At 35.7% G+C, this 22,576-nt stretch overlaps 1 protein-coding gene and 1 pseudogene across 1 annotated transcript in view; one reads left to right on the top strand and one right to left on the bottom strand.

The window, feature by feature from the left end:
- Positions 1 to 22,576, bottom strand: part of GKAP1 (G kinase anchoring protein 1) — a 44,513-nt gene that overhangs the window by 7,849 nt on the left and 14,088 nt on the right. The window contains exons 3-4 of the mRNA XM_074198968.1: positions 20,401 to 20,544; positions 2,183 to 2,299 (exon numbers count right to left, since the gene is read on the bottom strand). Of these exons, the coding sequence (XP_074055069.1) occupies positions 2,183 to 2,299; positions 20,401 to 20,544 (261 nt within the window). The remainder of the gene's footprint in view (positions 1 to 2,182; positions 2,300 to 20,400; positions 20,545 to 22,576) is intronic.
- LOC141495392 (DNA-directed RNA polymerase II subunit RPB3 pseudogene) lies at positions 16,311 to 17,262 on the top strand (annotated as a pseudogene).

The following is a 22,576-nucleotide window of genomic DNA, read 5'->3' as shown; positions in this document are numbered from 1 at the left end:
AGAGTAACTGGTAAATAGACTTAATCATTCACTAATTTCTTTAATATCAAGAGAAAGTGAGGAAGGCAAGAGACCAATGACTACAGTAATGTAAAGAAAAACAATTTCAAAAGAATACTGGACTTAAACCAATGTAATGACTATTCATATTTCAGAAGACTAATGTCGATGATGAAGCTAGAACTCATCTTCTAGAAAGAAAGGTGATAGACAAGAAGCACAGAATGAGACATACATTGTAATTTTTTTTTGAGGCAATCTGGGTTAAGTGACTTGCCCAGGGTCACAAGTGTCTGAGGCCACATTTGAATTCAGACCCTCCAGGGCTGGTGTTCTCTCCACTGTCCCACCTAGTACTGAAGACATACATTATCAAACATCACATTTATTAATGGTAAAAGATCCCTTTTGGGGGAGATGGATGAATTAGTTGGTAGTGACAGAGATGCAAAAAAAAAAATGTAGGGAAGAGCATCAATAAAACATTAAAAACACATGTACACAAGAAAAAAAATTCAGAGAGGAAAACCAAAAGGATAGCTTTGTTACAACAACATTAAATTTAATAAATATTTAAAACCTCAGACTTTGTTAACACAACCTCTATTTGAGATATAATCTTTTTTGCTTCTTATCATATGTGGGAATGTTATGTTTATGGATATTTAAGTTTAAAAATAAAATGAAACCAAAAAAATCGAGGAAGGTCTCCAACATGTTGGGTGGATCCTTTGTGGTGAACTTATGGGAGGATACAAAGAAGACACATAGGATGGACAAACATAGATGGATTGTGATCTGCATTGTATAAGGGAATATCCAAATCAAAATAAAAAATGCATTTTTATAATAAATTTTATAAAATTAATGGCTGAGTCTTTTGAACTAATCATTGCTTTAAAAAGCTGCTTTCCTTACTGTCATCAGTTAAAATTCACTGTCATCAATAAATGAGACCTTTACTTGCAAAGCTTACTGAAAATATTACTAACATTGAATTTGAGTACTAGCCCTAGTACTTCATAGTACTTAGGAAGAGCTTATTTTATGGAATCATTTATCCACCAGTATATTAAACACACACACACACACACACACACACACACACACACACACACACACAACACACACACACACACACACACACGACAAAGCTAAGGCTTCAGTTTCAATGTTGAGTTATTTATCTAAAAGTAAGAAATCAATATTTTATCATATTCTATTTTTTAGGTAAGTTCGAAGTTTTTCAGGGAAACCAGAGTCTAGTTAAATTGGAAGAATAGCTTATTTGTGTTATTTTAGCATATCTTACATTTCAAAGTAACCATAAACACGTAAATATATTTAGTAGGAAAAAAGAACAGGAAAATGAAAAGTAGAAATTTTTTAAAAAACAAATTTCATTTTTATTGTTAGCTTTAGCCTTTTTCTCTAAAATGCCAAGAGAAAAGTCATTTATGTTGAACTTCATTTCTCTTTTCCTTAGTTTTGGTTATAAGAATGAATGGACAGTTAAATGGATTTTAAAAAAAGTCAGTAAGAAGGAAAACAGCAGCAAAGACAATGGATAAGAAGACCCCCTAAGGCCATTAGGAGGTTAGCTATGTTGAAAGAAAAACTTAGAAAGTTTACAGTTAAAAAAAAAACTAGAAAAATTAAGTCAGTTTAATATGAGAAATGCACTTTTTTCTAGTTTAAGCAAAAGCTGATCAGTAACAATCTTCTTTTGAAAAATACTTCTGCATAACCAAAAGCTTCTTTTAAAAAATTAGCTCTAAGAAGCATGTCTACACAGTGTCTAATATTAAAGATCAGTGACAGTTACAAATTCTAAGCCCCAAAAGGCAAAAATGCCTTTGCCCTCAATTAAATGCAAATTAAAGGGCTCAACAGCAAAGAGGGGACCCCCCCTCTTTTCTGAGGTCCCAATATTGAAAGTGATTTTGTAGTAGCACTTTGCATTTATCAAAAAATACAGACCAATTTTTTTAAATTTACTAAAAATTTCATTTACAAATAACTGTTGAAAGAAACAGAATGCTTGATTTCTCCTTTCCTTCTCTGAAAATCATAGGAGGAATGAGAACATCTACAAAATTTTGTTATAAAATTAACTTAAAATAAAATTTTAAAGTCCAATTTAAGATTTGAATTTCTGATGGTCAAAGCTTTAATATTAGACATGCATTTCTAAAAACTGCAGCTGAATTAATGTAAATACCTTTTTGTGTTCTTCATATTCTAGTTTGCTTAGCAACAATGCCTTTTCAAGATCAGCTTCAAACATTTCAGATGTCAACTGAAGGTAAGGAAAGAGAGACTTATGATTAAGTCAAATGTCAATAGTAACATTATAAATTGTACAATATGTACATGTACAATCTAACAAATGCCCAGGTAAATTTAACATGTATTCAATGCTTACAATTTTCATGGCACTGTAACTGGGTTAAAAAAAAAGGGTAAATGTGTGTAAGATTAGAAAGCGAATAGATTAAGCATAAGGGGAGAAAAAACAGAATAGAGGTGAATTCTCCCTAGAGGATTATATTAATCAATGTGATAAAGATATAACTTTTATCAAAGAAAAATTGATCAAAGTAAAAAAAAAAACCTGCCAAATTTGATATCTGCTTCCTCCCTTGGCTATCAATAATCTGCTATATAGTCCTGACCTCAGTACTTTTTTGCTTTTTTTTTCTCTAGGTTTTGCAAGGCAATGGGGTTAAGTGACTTGCCAATGGTCACACAGCTAGGTAATTATTAAGTGTCTGAGGCCGGATTTGAACTCAGGTCCTCCTGACTCCAGGGCCGGTGCTCTATCCACTGTGTCACCCACCTAGCTGCCCCATGACCTCATTATTGAATTCAAAACAATAAAATATAAAGTCTAAAAATAAATTCTTTGTTCCAGGCAACAATGTTGAAGGTTATGAGATATGGGTAGAGGAGAAAAACCAACCTGAATCTGGCTTAATCTGTGGTCATTTCATTTCCTGTTTCCTCACCTGATTAAGGTGGCCTCTCCGTCTCTCCTCACCGGAAATTTATGATACAATTAAGCTTTATTACACAGTATATTATTTCAAAAGACCTATAATTTAATAATTGTGGATATTTTCTTCATCTACAAATACAGATCACAACTCCACCACATCCTAGCATTTTCTTTGGCCATTCCACAGGGGGGGGAAAAACAATCAGTAATCACCACTCTGATGATTATTTGCTTAAGTAATATTTTTTGAACTTAGGTTCACAGATCTCCAAGAAACAGGCATACACTTCTGGGTCAGTATCTTCTTGAAATTGCAGTCCACTAGTATAGTCACTGACAATAAGGAATCCCTTTTATGTCCATTATAAGTTTAAGAGTGAAACTACAGTGAAGGATACAAAACATTGCTTAAAATAATTCAAGAGGGCAGTTTTCATCTTGGTGACCAAGTAGGTTGTTTAAGGTATCTATCACAGGCACAGAAATTTTCAAGGAACATGTCTAATATAAGGAAGTAATTTTCTCACTCTTCCTTTACATTTTCTTAGTTCTTACTATCTTGATTTTTTACAAGTATTCCCTTCACTCTTTACTAAAGCTATATGTAGTAATGTCAGATATTCTACTGACTATCTGTGCAGCCTTGAGCAAATCCCAACCTCTGGGTTTGTTTCTTGATCCTAAAATGAGAAGTTTGGACCGGATGATTTCTAACAGCTCCCCTTACAATATTAATCACTGGTGATTTAACTTGCCAGATTGTTGTCAAACAACATATTTCTATAGTTCTTTAAGGTTTTCAAAGTAATTTTTTCATAAAAAATCTGTGAACTACCTGTGAAGGTAGTTTAACAGTCATTACTACCATTTATAAAGAATCTGAGACTGAAAGGGTTGTAATTACTTACCCAAGATCACATGGCTTATAAATGCCAATCAGGATCTGAATCTAAGTGCTTATTCCAAGCTCAGCACTTTCATCACTCCCATCATAGCTGCCTCCTTTTAAACTGCTCTTAAATATGGTAATTTATAAGCTTTCTATGTCTACATCACAGTAAACTTCTGGGTATATACAAGCCTCACTATCCTTAACTAGAGGAATAAAATTCTCATAACAAAACGTTAAATGAAAGCAATCCATATATTTAGACAACATATCAAATATTCTGACCTCCTTGGTCCTTGCCTCTCTGAGGAAAGGAGAGAGATATTTTATTAACTGTTCTCTCTGAACCAACATTAAATTTTAGTTTACTTTTAGTATTTATTTCCTAGTTATATTATTGTAGTCATTGGGTTTATTTTGTTGAGTTTTGCTTATTTTCCCACCGGGTCTTCTATTCACTGCGCCACCTAGCTGCTGCTCCCGCACCTACTGTTTCTGTTCTTTGCTGTCACAAGAGTGTCAGGAATATTATGTTGTTGATATCCTTGGGGTACATGCCCATGAGGGAACAAATTGCTGGGTGAAAGGGTTTGAACCTTTTGTGACTTTTCTTGAATACTTCCAAACTTTTTCCCAAAACAGAGACACCAATTTAGGAATATATTAACATATATTCCCACAGACTTTCCAATACTATTTCTGGTTCTTTCCAGCTTTGCCAATTTGCACGTTGCATGGCTAAACTTGTTTTAATATCTATTTATACAATCTGAAATTTCCTTAGGGATCTTTAAAATTTTATAACTGCTTGCTTATTGATGATTTGTAAAGTCTGTTCATTTTAGCATGTCAATCCAGGGATAAGGTTATTATACTGATAAGTTTTCTAATCTAAGGGAACTTAAGTAGCTTTTTAAAAAAAATCTTTTGAACATGCCAACTCCTTCACAAATGCAATCCAATTGTGTTAATTCATACTCCAATATGAATTTTTATTGTACTCAAAAGTTTTAAGGAAGCTAATTCAACATGATGTGAATCCTGCATAGTAGTTCTAATATGCTCCAGTTATTTTGTATTGTACTTCTGTTCAATGTCTATTGAAAAGTATAATAGTGCTACCTTAAAAATGAAATGCAGGAAAAAGCAGTTGATAACCCAAGCACATGGGGTAAAATATGCAGAAACATTTTGAAGAATACTTTCTCGGCTCTACAAAAACCTTTAGGGCAATTCTTCTATATCTGGTTTTTTTTTTTTTTTTTTTAGGTTTTTGCAAGGCAGTGGGGTTGAGTGGCTTACCCAAGGCCACACAGCTAGGTAATTATTAAGTGTCTGAGACCGGATTTGAACCCAGGTACTCCTGACTCCAGGGCCAGTGCTCCATCCACTGCGCCACCTAGCTGCCCCTATATGTTTTAAAGATATGAAAATATGAGGACACAAGCTTTTTACAAATTAAGTTTTCAAAGCAGATAACCTCGCTATTCCCAAACTAACCAAAATGTACAAAGGATTACAAAATCCCACTATTTAATGTTGATTTGACACATTACAATTATATATGTATAATGCAAAATGTATCTTTCAAGTCTGTCATTAACATAACCCAGATACACATTAAGATCATTAAAGATTCCTTGATACTACAACAAATATAATTTCATACAATCCTATAGATTATCAAGCAAGGCACAGGAGATATTTGCTTAGTGGCAGCAACTACTCAACTATGACTGCCACAATTCATTTCATACCTTCTTATAATATAATAAAAATATTTTTCAGATGTTTGTATTTGCCCTCTTTGCAAAAATAAACAAATCAATATTGTGTTAGAAAGTATATACATGAGGGGGTGGAGCCAAGACAGTGGTGTGAAGACAGCATTCCCCAAGAACTTTGACCCCCCAAACCCCCAAAAAACAAAGGATGGCTCTAGCCAAAATTTAGTGGGGCAGAACCCACAGAAAGACAGTGATACATTTTCCCAGTCCAAAACAACTCAGAAGTGCAGGAAAGGTGTGCTTCATCAAGACCAGAGGTAGGAAAAAAAGCCTACTTGCAGCCCAGCCCAGCCCAGCCCAGCCCAGGGATCACCCACAGCAGTCTGAAGGGGTGGTGACAGAACTCTGCTGCACCTGGGTGAGTGTGGAGTAAGGAGCACCAGCCGCACAACCTGCAGCAAGAATCAGGCGAAAGCAGCCAGCACCCCCAGAGACAGTAAGGGAAGTCTGCAGAGATTTCTCTGCTCTCCCTGGGGTAGGACTCAGCTGTTTGCCTACATTCACATATTGCAGTTTGGGCCTCCACACTAAATAACCAAGCTGGATCTCTCCTTATAGCCCCAGGGCAGAGGGCAGAGCTGTGATCATTTCCATATCAAAGCACAGGCTAGAGAGCATAAGACCCTGGAGGAATAAAGGTCCCAGTGGGGTATCCCCCCCCCTAAAAAAAACCCAACCCCAAAGTCTTGAAGTGCTGTAAATTAGCCTTGGACTGAGGAAATGAGTAAACAACAGAAAAAGAAGAATCTGACCCTAGAGAATTACTTCAGTCCCATGGAAGATCAAAACACATACTCAGATGATGACAAAATCACAGCTTCTGTATCCAAAACCTCCAAGAGAAACAGAAAATGGTCTCAGACTATGGATGAGCTCAAAAAAAGACTTTGAAAAGCAATTAAGGGAGATGGGAGGAAAATGAGAGTGATGCAGAAAAAATCATGAAAACCAAATCAAAACCTTGGTAAAAGATATACAAAAAAAAAAATACTGAAGAAAATAATACATTAAAAACCAGTTTAAGCCTAATGGAAAAAGCAAAACGAAAGGCAAATGAAGAGAAGAATGCCTTAAAAAAGCAGAATTGGCCAGCTGGAAAAGGAGATAAAAAAGCTCCCTGAAGAAAATAACACCTTCAAATGCAGAATGGAACTAAAGGAAGCTGATGACTTTGCAAGAAAGCAGGAAGAAATAAAACTCTTCCAAAAAAGCCAAAAAATTAGAAGAAAATGTGAAATATGTCTCATTGGAAAAACAGCTGACCTTGAAAACAGATCCAGAAGAAATAATCTGAAAATTATTATTGGAAAAAAAAAACCTATCTGAAAGCCACAACCAGGAGAAGAGCCTAGACTTCATTTTTCAAGAAATAATACAACAAAATTGCCCTGATATCCTAGAAGCTGAGGGTAAAATAGAAATCTAGAGAATTCACTGGTTACCCCCAAAAGGGATCCCAAAAGAAAAACTTCCAGGAATATTATAATTAAATTCCAAAACTCCCAATCAAAGAGAAAATTCTAAAAGCTGCCAGAAACAGACAATTCAATTACGGGGCTCCATAGTCAGGATTACACAGGATCTTGGCAGCATAAGGGCTCATAGCACTTGGAATATGATATTCCGGAAGGCAAAAGATCTTGGTTTACAACTGAGAATCAACTACCCAGCAAAACTGAACATCATCTTTCAGGGGAAAAGATGGATTTTCAAAGAAACAGGGGACTTTCAAAATTTCCTATCGAGACAACCAGAACTGAACAAAAAGTTTGATCTCCAAGTACAGGACGCTGGTGAACCATAGAGGGAGTGGAAGAGAGGAACTAGCTCTGAGGAACTTGATGATGTTGAACTGTTTGCATTCCTGCACAGGAAGAAGATACTGATAACTCATATGAACTTTCTCATTTATAAGAACTGTTAGAAGGAGCATATATAGACAAGACATAGGAAGGAGCGGAATATAATGGTATGATGTGGTAAAGGGATGGAGTCAATGGGTGATGGGGTAAAGTACTGGGAGGAAGGAAAAGGAGATGAAGAAATTGGGAAATTTCACATAAGAGTCAAGAAAAAGCTTTTATTTTTTTAGGTTTTTGCAAGGCAATGGGGTTAAGTGGCTTGTTCAAGGCCACACAGCTAGGTAATTATTAAGTGTCTGAGGTGGACTTGAACTCAGATCCTCCTGACTCCAGGGCCGTTGCTCCATCTACTGCGCCACCTACCCACCCCAAGAAAAAGCTTTTTCAATGGAGGGGAGGGGGTGAGGCAAGGGGGAATGAGTGAGCCTTCATTCTCACTGGAAATGGCTCAGGAAAGAAATGACTTACACACTTAATAGGGTGAGGAAATCTATCTTGCCCTGGAGAAGGATGGGAGGAAAGGGACAGGATGAGGGGGTAATAGGGGGAGGGAAGGGGGGAATAGGTGATAGAAGAGAGGGAAGATCAAGGGAGAGGGTACTCAGATGCAACACAATTTTGGACAGGGCCAGGATGAAAGGAGAGAGAGGGAATAGAATAAATGAGAGTGGGGAGAAATAGAGTGGAGGTACAGCTAGTAACAGCAACTGAGGGAAAAATACTGAAGCAATTTCTCTGGTGGATTTATGACAGGGAAAGGAACTCATCCCAGAGACAGAGTCACTGAAATCTGAACAAAGACTAAAGTACATTTTCTCTCTCTCTATTCTTGAGGTTTACCATCATCTTGGGGGTTTATGTTTATTCTTATAACGTTCAATTTAAATCAATGTATGGCATGGAAAAAATGTGGAGACTGTCAGACAGCCTTCTGGGGGGGGAGGGGGGAAAATTGTAGAATTCAGAGCCTTGCAAAAAATGATGGGTATGTATTACTATTGTATATAATTGGAAAACAAATAAAATGTTGAAAAGAAGGCCCCCCCAAGAAGAAAAAAGAAAATATATACATGCATAGACATGCATTTTTTAATCAATAGCCATCTTAAGACTCTTCCAGTATGTGAATGAAGTAACTTAATTTGCCTTGCATATTCACCTATTTATAGCACCTATTACATATTTTAGTGTCTAGTAATTGGCATATGGGCTATATATCAGAAATCCAGGCTTGTATGAACTAATCACTATCAGTGAGAGGGGATGAATTTCTGGACTCTTGAAAGTTGTCTGAATCTAGCCAAGGTCATAAGAACTGGCAGGTCCTTCCCTATCTCAAGGAAAAGTTGTCCCATAATAGATATGGAACCTTTTCTGTTATAAAAAGAGGATCCTGAATTCTGGTAAATCGTTTTTGGTGCAGGCCCATTAATCATAGAGACTGAACAGGTCTATGGAGTCTAAATGCAGACCAATTTTAAAATTTGGTTCATGCTTTATGTCCCCCCCTTTTCACATTTGTTCTGCTGTTTCTTACACAATATGTCTAATGTAGAAATATGTTTAACATGGTTATACATATATGGCTTATAAATATATCAGAAGGAAGCAGGAGAGAAGGGAGAAAAATGTAGAACTCAAAATCTTGCAAAAAAAAGTTGACATCTGTGTATAGTTGGAAAAAATGAATTAAATTCATTTTTAAAAAATCACAAGGGGCGGCTAGGTGGCACAGTGGATAGAGCACTGGCCTTGCAGTCAGGAGTACTCAAGTTCAAATATAGCCTTAGATACTTAATAATTACCTAGCCGTGTGACCTTGGGCAAGCCACTTAACCCCATTTGCTTTGTAAAAACCTAAAAAAAAAAATCACAAGCAGGCAGATTTCAGAAAAATCTGAAAAGACATGAACTGATGCTGAGTACAGTGAGTAGAACCAGGAGAACACTGTACACAGAAACAACGTGTAATGATCAACTGGATGCAGTTCTTCTCAGCAGTATAGTAATCAAAGACAATTCCAAAGACTTATAATGGCAAATGTCACGCATGTACAGAAAAAGTAATATGGAGTGTGATTACAGACCAAATCATACAATTTTCACTTTAAATTATTTTTGTTTTTTTCCCCCCTTTTGTTCTGACTCTTATGGAAATATGTTTAACATGACTGTATAAACCTTTATCAGATTACTTGCTATCTTGGGGAGGGCGGAGGGAAGGAAGAGAGGGAGGAAAAATTTGGAACTCAACATCCTTGAAAAAGAAACAATGAAAACTATCTTTACATGTAATTTGGAAAAAATATTGACAATTGAAAAATATAAAAATTCGAACCCAAACAGGACAAAAGACAGCATGCTGCCTTCAATACAGAAAGCTGTTTTAACACTTTGAATGAACCCAACTTGCTCTCAAACAAATCTTTTTAATTAGACTGTACTTCACCACCACCAAATTAAGATAAGCATATCCATTTACAAAATATAATAGAAAGACATTAAATTGCCAATATTATGAACTTATTATTCTTTTAAGATGTGGCAGTATTCATTTTTGTTGATATTTGTTAGGTTCAAAAATTTTTAAATGGAAGAAAAAAGGAAGGTCTTCAATTTTTTTGTACTTTTTAAAAATTTTAAGGCAATAGGATTAAGTGACTTGCCCAAGGTCACACACAGCTAGGCAAGGAGGTCTTTCATCTTTAATTAAACTGTTTTCTGCATCCAAAAAATATCTATAGCAGCTCTTCTCATAGCAATAAAATTGGGAACTAATGGTTAGAGTCAGTCAGATTTAGGATAAAGAAATTGTGATATATGAATAAAAAGAATTACTACTGGGCATAAGAAATGCTGAAATGGAGAATTTTAGAGGAAATGGGGAAAATTTTATAAACTTATGTAGAATGAAATGAGAACTAGGCAAATGATTCATATACACACTAACATTACAGAGAAAAATAACTTTGAAAGATCTTAAAACTCTGACCAATACAAGAATAAACCTAAGGAATTATAAAAGATGTGAAATTAAAATATGTAAATTCTGACATGGCAAACATAGGGAATTTGTTTTTAAGAGGAGATAAGATTATATACTGAGCAATCTTTAAAAAAACTGCTTAATGTGAGAAGTGCTATGAGAAACATATTAATAAATATGTAAACACTAGCTGAGTGACCAACTCCCTTAGTTTCTTAGTTCTTAAAGTCTCTCTAAGTTGCAGAGGTATCTACTTCACTGGGAGATGAATTATTTCAGGTCCAGATTTTATCCCCATTCCCCTCTAGTAATGGATATCAAAATGCAAAGAAGGGGGAATATGGTAGGAAGATTTGGCCTAGTCAGTTCCTCCTCTGGTCTCTCACATTTAGTAGCACTGCTGGACTTGGGTATTGTTCATCCTTTATCATGTCCTATTATTTATTTCTTAAACAAACCTTATGCTTTTCAGCTTTCAAATCTTTGCTCAGGCTCTTCTAGTCCTATTCCCAAGGTTGATTCATTCTCACTTTTCTTTGCCTATGCAAACATTATAGTATTTACAGTCTCAGTTCAAATCCCCTAATCTCTGAAGTCTTGCCAGTTCACTTTAATCTGCAGTGAAAACTCACTTCTAAACTCATAAAGCACTTAAACAGTTTCTCTCAGTCATTTGGTAATCATTACTACCTTATGACATTTCTACTTTTTTCATAAAACTTTCCCTACTTCCCTAATTATACCCTGAACCTCATATATTTTTAGAGCTAAAATATTTGTCATATAATTTTTCTGTTATAATTAACGTGCAATTGTAAGGCAGGATAAATATGTTTCTACATTCCAAGTTATTGAGGATAACTAAGTGTGTCTCGAAAGAATGGAAAAAGTGCTGAAGATTCTAAAGAGGCAGAAGGGAATCCTCAACTAAGCCAGGAGGTTAAAAGATTAGGAATTGTTCTATGGAGAAGAAAGGAAAGGAAGAGGAAAAGGAAAATTGATCACATGAAGCTATAAACGAGGTATAGGAAAAGCAATGAGTTTACTGAAAGTAGGAAGACAGGATAAAAGTTATCAGCTTCCCTTCATCCTATCCATCATACTATTAAAGTTCTAAGATAACTTATATGGCATGTTGGAAGTTTAGTGCAATTTTCTTACCTCAACCAAAATAAAAAAGAGTGGCCAGAAAAATAAATAGATAGATGAATAAATGGCTGGCTGATTCTTGGTGTAGTTGGAGGTCTGATTCACAGAACAGCAAGAACAATACAAATTGTGGCTTCTTTGTGGGGCAGAAAACTTTTATCCCAGTGAGACCAAGCAAATGACACCAGCAATGACAGCTCTGGAGGCAGGGAAGAACTCTAATGAGGAGATTATACACACACACACACACACACACACACACGCACGCATATATATCTATATATATGCATATATATCTGTATCTACACACACACACACACACACACATAGAAGCATGAATTGTACTGACTACATGTTTTTACTCACCCATAAACATGGGACTCTGTGGGAAGATATACCCCTGTAAGGGAGGGTGGGGAGAGATGTTCTATTTAATCTTGTTATTCTAGGTAATTTTATTTTTTTTTATTTATTTAAGGCAATGGGGGAAAAGTGACTTGCTCAAGGTCACACAGGTAATCATTAAATGTCTGAGGTCAGATTTGAACTCAGGTCTTCCTGACCCCAGGGCCAGTGCTCTATCCACTGTGCCACCTACTTGTCCCCCTATTCTACAATAACTTAATGGATTTTACTTTGAATTAGGGTGTCCTTTGGTTGGTAGAAAAGAAATATCAGCAGAAGTTGTAAACTCTGGCTCTGAACAGATGCTGATCCAAAGAATGCCTTGAATTCAGATTAGTTTTGAGGAGCTCAAAATTAAGGAGAGAGGGAGTGGCCTTGGTTACCTGAATTTGAGGCTCTTCTTGTATCCCTGGAATAATAGTATATACATATAGGGAAGAAGTGGTCTAATAATGGTCAGAGGAAAAAGGTGATTCATAGTTAACTCCCTGCAACTTCCCTGCAACCAAATGTAAAAAAAGAACCTCCTGGGAACTCTTGAAATTCTTCTTCAACAGTGGAAAGGGCATTGGACTTGAAATCAGAGGTTATAAATTTTAATTTGTCACTGCCTTTGTGACTCCTGAACAAGTCACAACCTCTCTAGGTCTCAGTTTCTTTATCTGTAAAATCTGAGAGTGAGATAAAAAACAAACAAATAAAAACTTCCAGGTCTTTTGCCAACTCCTTTACAACTTTCTGGTAATCATGAAGGGAATATAATGCCACCAGAAAGAACCAAGAAAGTCCTGCTTTTAGTGATTCTGATGTCCTAGGCACAAAAAATGAAGATCTTAGAACAAAAGTATTTTCACTTACCAATAATGATTAAAAACAGGGAATTTATAAAAAAGATTTGAGAAATGAAAAGGCAACTAAAATGTCAGCATATGAGAATTAATTTAGATTTTTAGATCATGGAATAAAATAATGGAATGATGGACTCTTGTCAAGAGATGGAATAAACCTGACATCTCTTCAAAAAAAAGAGGGAAAACTACACAGATCTGAGAAACATTCAATGGAGAGTATAGATACAAGGACCAACAATAATTCCAGAAGACTTGTGATGAAAAAATGCCACCTAAATCCAGAGAAAGAAGAGTCCAAATGTAGACCAAAGCATACTATTTTCACTTTTTTAAGATGTTTTTTTCTTTCTCATGATTTCCCCCCAAGACTTTTGTTCTATTTTTTCTTTCACACCATGATTAATATGGAAATATATTTAACAGAATTGTACACATAAAACTTGTATCAAATCACTTGCTGTCTTGGGGAGGGGGGGCAGAGACAGAAGGAGGGAGAAACATTTGAAACTCAAAAATCTTAGGGAAAAATGAATGTTGAAAACTATCTTTACATGAAAATGAAAAAAATTAAAAATAGATAATGTTAAGAATCAACAGAAAAACATACAGAAGTGGTACATTAAAGATGAGGAATTTGGGGAACAAATCACAAATTACAAATATGGAATGGAAAGCTACTATTCCAGAAAGAAGACAGGCTTTGATTACACAGATACTGATTGGTGCTCTTATTTTTTGCCAAAAGCAAGGCAGGTGATATGTTTGTAAACTATCTTAACTATGATGTCATGCCTCAAAAATGTGCAAAATAAGGGATAATTCTGAACAATAAAGTGGCACTTATTATTTAAGTTGGTATTGACAGAAACCTTGGAAGGAAATGACTACTCTATTATGGAATTTGTGATTAATAAAAAGATAAGAGAGAAGAGAAAGGGAGGAAAGGCAGGCATAATGTGATATGCATTTTTGATTTTAGGGCAATCAATTCTGGAGGATTTAGACTAGAGAGAGGACCCCTTGGGTTAATTAATTAATATATAAGGAGAAGCTGACTCAACAGAAAAGGAAAACTCAAGAAGAAATTTTCAACAAGCTCATATCTGAAAGAGACATGTATAGAGAGGCAACTAGCTTAGGATGAATATAAATGAGTAGCATGATCCTATAAGAATAGTGTCAGGAGTGCTAAAGCTCAGAATGAGCTGAATCCTGCCATGAATGGTATGGACAACAAAGAGGTTTTATTTAGCTGAGTTGGGGAAAAGAAAAGAAACAAAGGGAAAGGACTGCTGCTTGGGGTAGACAGGGTAATGCTGAAATCAACAAAAAAGGAGAATTTAAAATATTCAACTATTATTTTGTTTCTGATAATCATTACAAACTGGGAAGTTTTAACCATAAGTTTTTCTCCCCAAATATACCAAAACTTAATTCTCAAATGAGTACTGATCCAATTCACAAGTTTGACTTACTCAAGACATTTTGGGAAATGAAGGAAACTCAATAGACTTCAGAGGCTACAGTTTTCTTTAGGATATCTTCTATAAAGCAAAATTTCCATTCACTGAGGATGGTTTTTAAATTTTATACAAAGCCAAAAAGTGTAAGATTCAAGAATACAATTGGTGAATACAATGCATAACAACTTTTTTGATAAAAGTCTAAAAATTAAATCTAGATAGTAACCTCTTCATGAACATAATTTCAAAGGAAGGCATGGAAAAAAATTAAATCGATAGCAGATCCCTGGCCCCAAAGAGTCTAGTACACAAAAATTAAGTTTGATGCTGGAGACAGGACCTCCCTCCATCACAAAAAAAAAAAAATCATGATATCTCTTTGGTTGAATGTAGCTAAATGGTTAGCTGGCATCAGTGCTAGTTGCAGCAAGTTTCTCTAATAAAAATTTCATTTTCAAGATGAAAGAAACTGATGCAAATTTATAATAGCTATTCTCCAAATGATAAATGGCCAAAAAATATTAAGAGAAAGCTAGATGGCTCAGTAGATAAGTAGTACTGGGCCTGTAGTCATCTTCCAGAATTCATATCTGACCTCAAATACTTAGTAACTGTTGGTCCTCAGTTCCTCATCTGAAAAATGAACCGCAGAATGAAATGGCAAACCACTCAAGTTATCTTGGTCAAGAAAATCCCAAATGAGGGGGCGGCTAGGTGGCACAGTGGATAAAGCATCGGCCCTGAAGTCAGGAGTACCTGGGTTCAAATCCAGTCTCAGATACTTAATAATTACCTAGCTGTGTGGCCTTGGGCAAGCCACTTAACCCCATTTGCCTTGCAAAAACCAAAAAAAAAAAAAAATCCCAAGAGTTGGATATGACTGAAAAATGACTAAATGTGAAATAGAAACTATAAATATATAGTTCTCAAAGAAAAAAAAAATTCAAGCTACTGGTAACCTGTTAGAAAATGTTCTGAATAGGGGTGGCTAGGTGGTGCAGTGGATAAAGCACCAGCCCTGGAGTCAGGAGTACCTGGGTTCAAATCCGGACTCAGACACTTAATAATTACCTAGCTGTGTGGCCTTGGGCAAGCCACTTAACCCCATTTGCCTTGCAAAATCCTGAAAAAAAAAAAGTTCTGAATCACACACACACACACACACACACACACAGCAAACTAAAGTATCTTTTAGGTTAAGCAATATTTATCAACTGGGGAATATCTGAGCAAACTATGGTAGATGAATGTAATAGAATACTATTATGCCATAAGAAAAGATGAAAAGGGGAATTGTTGAAGAGTAATCTGGGAAGAGATGAATGAACTCTTGCAAAAGAAAATGAGCAAAACAAACAATTCATTTAACAATATTGTAAAGATAGCCAATTTTGCAGGACTAAGAATTCTGATGGATACAATGAATGTCCACAAAAGAATGTTACCCCCCTTATGACAGAGATGATGATGCATTCAATATGCAGAATGTGACATAAATGTTTGGTTACAGCCAGTGTGGAAATTTTATTGCTTGACTATGAAGATTTGATACAAGGGTATTTTTTTCTTTTTGAGGAAAAAAGTGAAAGGGAGGAAAAAAAGGAATGCTTGTTAATTGAAAAATATAAATTTAATCAAAATCTTTTTGGCTCAAAGTTCCCGCCTGCAGTTTCTTCAGAAAAATCTAGTATTATAATATAGCGCATGCCTAAATTTCCCCAAATATGAGAAAAAGGGGTCCTCAACTCCTCTTACAAATAATCAAGGCACCAAATATATGTCAAAGTATAGGACAAAATATTTATGATATAAAGGACACAAGCATCCACATTCAGAAACACACGTAAGTACATAGTAGGTTGGCTAAGCGAGCGACGGAGCAGAGGGCCAGGCGGGGAGGCCGTGGTGGCCGGGGTTGCCATGCCTTACGCCAACCAGCCCACAGTTTGGATCACCGAGCTCACAGACGAGAACGTCAAGTTCATCATTGAGAACATGGATCTGGCAGTGGCCAACTCCATCCGCAGAATCTTCATCGCCGAGGTGCCCATCATCGCCATAGACTGGGTCCAAATTGATGCCAAGTCTTCAATGCTGCATGATGAGTTCATTGCCCACAAGCTTGGATTAATCCCTCTTACAAGTGATGACATAGTAGACAAACTGCAATACTCCAAGGACTGTACATGTGAAGAATTTTGTCCAGAGTGCTCAGTAGAGTTTACACTTGATGTCCATTGTAATGAAGACCAGACTCACCATGTCACATCTCGGGATCTCATTTCTAATACCCCCCGAGTCATTCCAGTGACATCCCGAAGTAGAGACAATGACCCCAATGACTATGTGGAACAGGATGACATCCTCATTGTCAAACTCCGGAAGGGCCAGGAGCTGAGACTACGAGCCTATGCTAAAAAAGGACTTTGGCAAGGAGCATGCCAAATGGAACCCTACAGCTGGAGTTGCCTTTGAGTATGACCCAGATAATGCCTTGAGGCATACAGTCTACCCAAAACCTGAAGAATGGCCAAAGAGTGAATATTCTGAGATTGATGAGGATGAAGCCCAGGCTCCCTATGACCCCAATGGCAAACCAGAGTGGAGTCTTGTGGTTCTCTTCGCCCTGAAACCATTGTCCTCTCTGCTTTGTCTGGTTTGAAGAAGTTGAGTGACCTCCAGACCCAACTAACCCATGAGATCCAGCGTGATGTCCTGACTATAAACTAGGAGCAGTGATTTCTATCAGAAATGTGACTCAAGGATAATGGATGGACTTTGAGCCTGAACTTCTGAGTGCTTCTAGAAAGTAGACTAAAATTTGTTCAAAGTTCTGGCTAGCACAACTCATCTTCTAACCCTTTTGCCAGTTTGGGATATAATTAGCCCATGAAGATATCATGGGAAGGAGAAGTGGGAAGCTTTATTCCCCACATCTTGGTCTCCTTGAGTTTGTCTGTTCCTTTAATATGAACAGAAAATAAAAAACCTTAACCCCTGGGGAAATCAGTAAAAAAAAAAAAAAAAGTACATAATAAAGAACTCAAATAGTTCATTGACTTCTCCACTTTACTATGTGAACAACTATTGCTATGAACAACACTTTGATATCTTGGTCCCTTTTTCCATCCATGGAGTTCACAAACAACACTATTATCAGCCTATTGTTGACTTAACCCAGAAGGTAAATATACACTGTCGACATACGGAACAAGCAATCCCTTTCCCATAAGAACTTCACTGTTTGAATAAGTCATTAGCTTTGTTTTTCAAGAAAAATGGAAGTCTGATATAGTCTATAGATTCCCTTTCACTGAACAATGTTTTTAAATGAATAAAACAAAACACACAATACTGAAAAGGAAATAAGTCACATAAAATAAACCCATTGAAGGCAGAGATGTCTTTTTATTAATTATATCTCCAAGTACTTAGCACAATGCAGATAGTACATTGTTGGTGCTTAATAATTGTTTATTAGAAAATATAAAAAATAAGTTTATGCAACTCAAGTCAAAACTCCATGTTTCCAGAAGATTCTAACTCTCAACTGTGTTTTTCAAATTACAATAAAGCTGCCCAGGGAATTGGAAATTGCCCTGTCCTCCATGAGAGTTGGGATTCATCAATACCATCAATGGCTACCCATAACTACTATCTCAGGCTATGTGCAAGTGTAGTGGGTACTAATTGCTGCTAATAGAAAGTATTAAAAAAAAAAAAACTCCACATAGGCAGAGATGACCTTCTGCACTACTACCCCAATATAGGTCTACTCCGCTTTGTGTTGGTCTGTCTTTTGAATAAGGGAAACCTAAGCAATAAAGGAAAATAAGACTTAAGAGCCCTACTCTTTTGGGAGGGTCCATTCTTTTGAGACCCAGACCAATGATCATCTTGAAGATGCCGGATATTTAAAAGCAAAGGAATTATCATACTAAACCGTGAAATCCCTCTCAGATATCTCCAAAGACTCTATTAAGCTTAATGAAGAACTCATTTAAAAGAATATCATCTCTTAAGCATCAATCTACCAATTAGAATAGTACAAATCTTCACAAAACAAATTTGAGGAACACCACTCAGGAGAATATATAAATTCGGAAAATTTTCAAATAATTACTTCTATAGGGAACTTTTTTTTACAGTGGTATTTTAATGATATCAGATAATTTTAAATACATGTAATTCCTACAATCTTCAATGTGCTCTACATGCTGAAGGATTTCAATTATTTTATTTAAAACAGTTGACTCAAAATGTGATTTAATGTGTTTAAAAGCACATTATGTTTGACTAGGTAGTTGATGTATTGTTTTTAATGATACCATGCTTTGTTTTCAATGTACAATACATTACTACTTAAGTGATAGAATCAGTAATTTACAGAGGATTGAGAGAGCATTATATACTTGGATTTGCTATCTATCCTCCTAGATAAATTGCTATAAATGAACTCAAATCAAATTTGGAAGAATCTGTGATGCTCAGAGCTTTAAGTCAACAACTACTAGTAAGCTCTAGAGGCATACTGCTTCTTTAGCATTAGAGGACGTACAAACACAGAGTATGCTTAATAACTAAAGTGAACTTCAATTTTTAAACTACGTTTCACTATAGACTTCATGGGATAGGAGTTATGATTAAAATTTGGCAATGAGAGGCGGCTAGGTGGCACAGTGAATAGAGCACTGGCCCTGGAGTCAGGAGTACCTGGGTTCAAATCCGACCTCAGACACTTAATAATTACCTAGCTGTGTGGCCTTGGGCAAGCCACTTAACCCCATTGCCTTGAAAAAACTAAAAAAACCAATGGCAATGAAAGATCATATATATTTTTTTGTTTTTGCAAGGCAATGGGATTGAATGACTTGCCTAAGGTCACATGGCTGAAAAATCATTTTTAATAGAAATAAATGAGAGGAAGGGGAATGGAGTAGATGCACATGTCTGTTTAGAAAGTCACTTGAGGAGAGAAGTACATTAGAGGACAATTACTTTATATATACTAAAGAATGCCCCACAAGATAAAGAAGGAAAATTAAAGTTGGCACACTGAACATTTCTGACTTTTCCTGACTCCTTGTACTCCCTCAAGCTCTCTTTTGACTTTTTTCTCTACATTTTCTCCCCATAATCTGATCTCTTCTCCCTTCCTTTAGTCTTTCCTTTCCATAATCAATCTAGTGCTTCCAAAGTCATCTTATCGTATAATTGCTCCAATCAAAAATTTAAAAACCTTTCACAGGTTCCCATGATTATTTAAAGTAGAAAGTCCATAGTCTGGCCTTCAAGACCTTCCAGCATGTGGCTTCTTCCTCCTTTTATCTTCCCACCTTTTTTTTTTCCATATTGCACACTGATGCATTTTTTTATCCATTTTCCCACATGCTTGGATTTATCTCCATTATAGTTCTTTACACTAAAAACTGAATCCAGGTGACATTTCCTCCATGAAATGTCTTCTATTAATTCTCTATGGATAAATCCTCCCTCCCCTCTCAAATCTCTCAAGTCACTTTAAGTTTTTCTTTGACACTTATCCACAATGTGTTTACAGTCTAATGGGGAGGAAAAGTCACAAGTAAGTTCATAAATTAAACTATGTCACACAAGAAATTGAGGCATTTAACTTGGAAAATTGAAAATTAGGAGGGGAGGAAGGAGAAAGAATTCGTTATAGGTTCCCTCAAACATTTAAGAACCTGTCACATGGAAGAGGGATTAGACTCATCTACTATAAATACAGAGGATAATACTTCATGGTGGTAGCTGTGATGGACTTTAATATATAAAGTACCACAACTTGGAAGAATTATACAAAGCTGTAGAAAACTTCATTCCATTACAGAAATATAATTACAATTATTCATTGACAAAGTACTGGTAAAATAGATATGCTATTAAGTTATTAATTCATCTCTATGGTAACATCAAATTCACAAATTCGCCTTAGTGATCTTCCACCAAAGGAAGGAGGAAAAATGATGACTTGGTAAATTGTACCTACCTGTTCATCTCTTTGTCTCCACTCTTGCCAATTTTCTTCTTGTAAGTCTTTTTGTACTGGGTTTGGCAACGAAAGCTCATGTTGAGAGCTACAAACTACCTGGGAGGATTTTTGGGGAATCTTCTTAAAAGCAATATTCCTGAGCTGAAAGGACAACAAAACATGTATATTGCTATAAGTTAAGTAACCTTAGGATATTAGCAACTGGAAATTAAAATGATCCTGATTAGTCAACTAGTTTTAAAAAGCAAATAAACTATTGTGTTTGCTGAAATATCTGTAGGTACTAATAACGTTATCTGCAAGACAGTATGACAAAATGATAAGAATAATGAATTTGGCATCAGAATACTTGGGTTCCAGTTTCAATATCAATAAGGAACTATGTACCATTAGGCAAACTGCTTATCTGCATGTGTAGCATCCCAATCTTCTCATCTGTAATAAAAGAATATCTATCTCTTCACTAATTCACAGATTGGTTATGGGGATCTTACAACATGATTCAAAATACATTGTAAACCAGGGCTGTCCAACCTTACCTTTTTTATTTTTTTAAGGGTAATGGGATTAAGTGGCTTGCCCAAGGCCATACAGCTAGGTAATTATTAAGCATCTGAGGCAAGATTTGAACTCAGGTACTCCTGACTCCAGGGCTGGTGCTCTATCCACTGTAACACTTAGCCACGCCCCCCCCCCCCCCCCCCCCGGTCCAATCTTACTTTTAAAAGTTTTTATTGAAACAATAGACAATATATTTTGATTTGCCGGTTTAGTGAGAGTTCTGCAATAGCTCAGCTTTCTTTACTAAAGCATTAAGTAAACCCACAGGGGGCTGCATTTTGGACAGCCCTGTTGTAAATGGTAAAGCACTATATTAAGATCATAGGATTTATAGCTAGAAGGGACTTTAGAAATCAAGTCTAATGCAATTTTTACAAAGGAGAAAACAGATAAAATAATATTTTTAGGTTTTAATTTTCTAATATTCATGGGTTGAAAGAAATTTAAATGAAAATTAAATCATCACTACTTCATCAATAATACTACTTCATCACTTCTTTAATTCCTTTGTTTTCTAAAAGAACAAAATTATTAAGATTGGAGAATAGAAGAATGAATGTGCTTTTAAGATAAAACTACAAAGGTTAAATGGTTAACAAATCAAGTTTGTTTTATAACCTGATCAGCCCTGGGTAAACTAACCACTGATATTCTGAATGTAATGAATGGAGGAACTAATTCTCGAAGTCAATATAAAATTTCACAGTATTTTCACTTAAAAATCAAGGTAAAGTAGCTGAAAGGGAGGAAAACTGAAAGACTTAAAAAAAATCAGAAATTTTTATTTGATTTTTAAGGCAGGTGGGCTAAGAACTAAAGAAGGAAATTTATATGACAATTGCTAACTTAGCAAATGCTTTACCCAAATTATTCATTTGATCCTAAAAACCCAATTAAGGTATATAGGGCAAGTATTATTTTTAATAGATGAAGAACCATAGGCTCTAAGACATTTAAGTGACTTATCCAAGGTCAAACTTTTCATCAATGGCAAAATCAGGACTCAAACTCAAGTCCTGCTCTAAATAACACCTCTCAAGTTGCCTCACCAAAGAGAAATAGTGATGAAGATCTAAGGACATAATATTTTATATATGTTCCTTTTACCACAGTGCAACTACTTCAGATATTTTAATTGCTTTATTTTCATGGTATAAAGGACAGACTGACAGGGAGAATGGGGAGAGAAAAGACTCCAGACATGAAGGTTATTGCTAAAATTATGGAAGGAATGGAAGAATTTCTTTAGGCTCAGATGCTATAGGTGAAAGTTTCACTCTCCTTTTCAGTCTGATTTAGAAGAGAATATAAAATCTTTAAATTGAGTACCCTAATCCATTTTATAGCCACACTTTGTTAGGATCTTAACTTAGGTATAAGTTCTACAAATAACCCTCATAGCTGGTGACCCTGTTTTCAACCTATTCTTCCTACCAGTCTGTCCTAGATACAATGAAAATATTCCAATTTAAATGATGCTTGAGGAAATGGTAGTGTAATAGTCTCATCAACTTATTTATTAACACATACAACAATTTTGTAAGGTACTATTTTTACTATCAAGAGACCTATGTTTTAGTCCTGGCATTTTCAAGTGACATTCTGAATCTCA

The sequence above is a fragment of the Macrotis lagotis genome, chromosome 8, assembly GCF_037893015.1.
Source record: "Macrotis lagotis isolate mMagLag1 chromosome 8, bilby.v1.9.chrom.fasta, whole genome shotgun sequence".
In the NCBI taxonomy this organism is placed as follows: Eukaryota; Metazoa; Chordata; class Mammalia; order Peramelemorphia; family Peramelidae; genus Macrotis; species Macrotis lagotis.
This window is presented reverse-complemented; position numbering and strand designations above follow the sequence as displayed.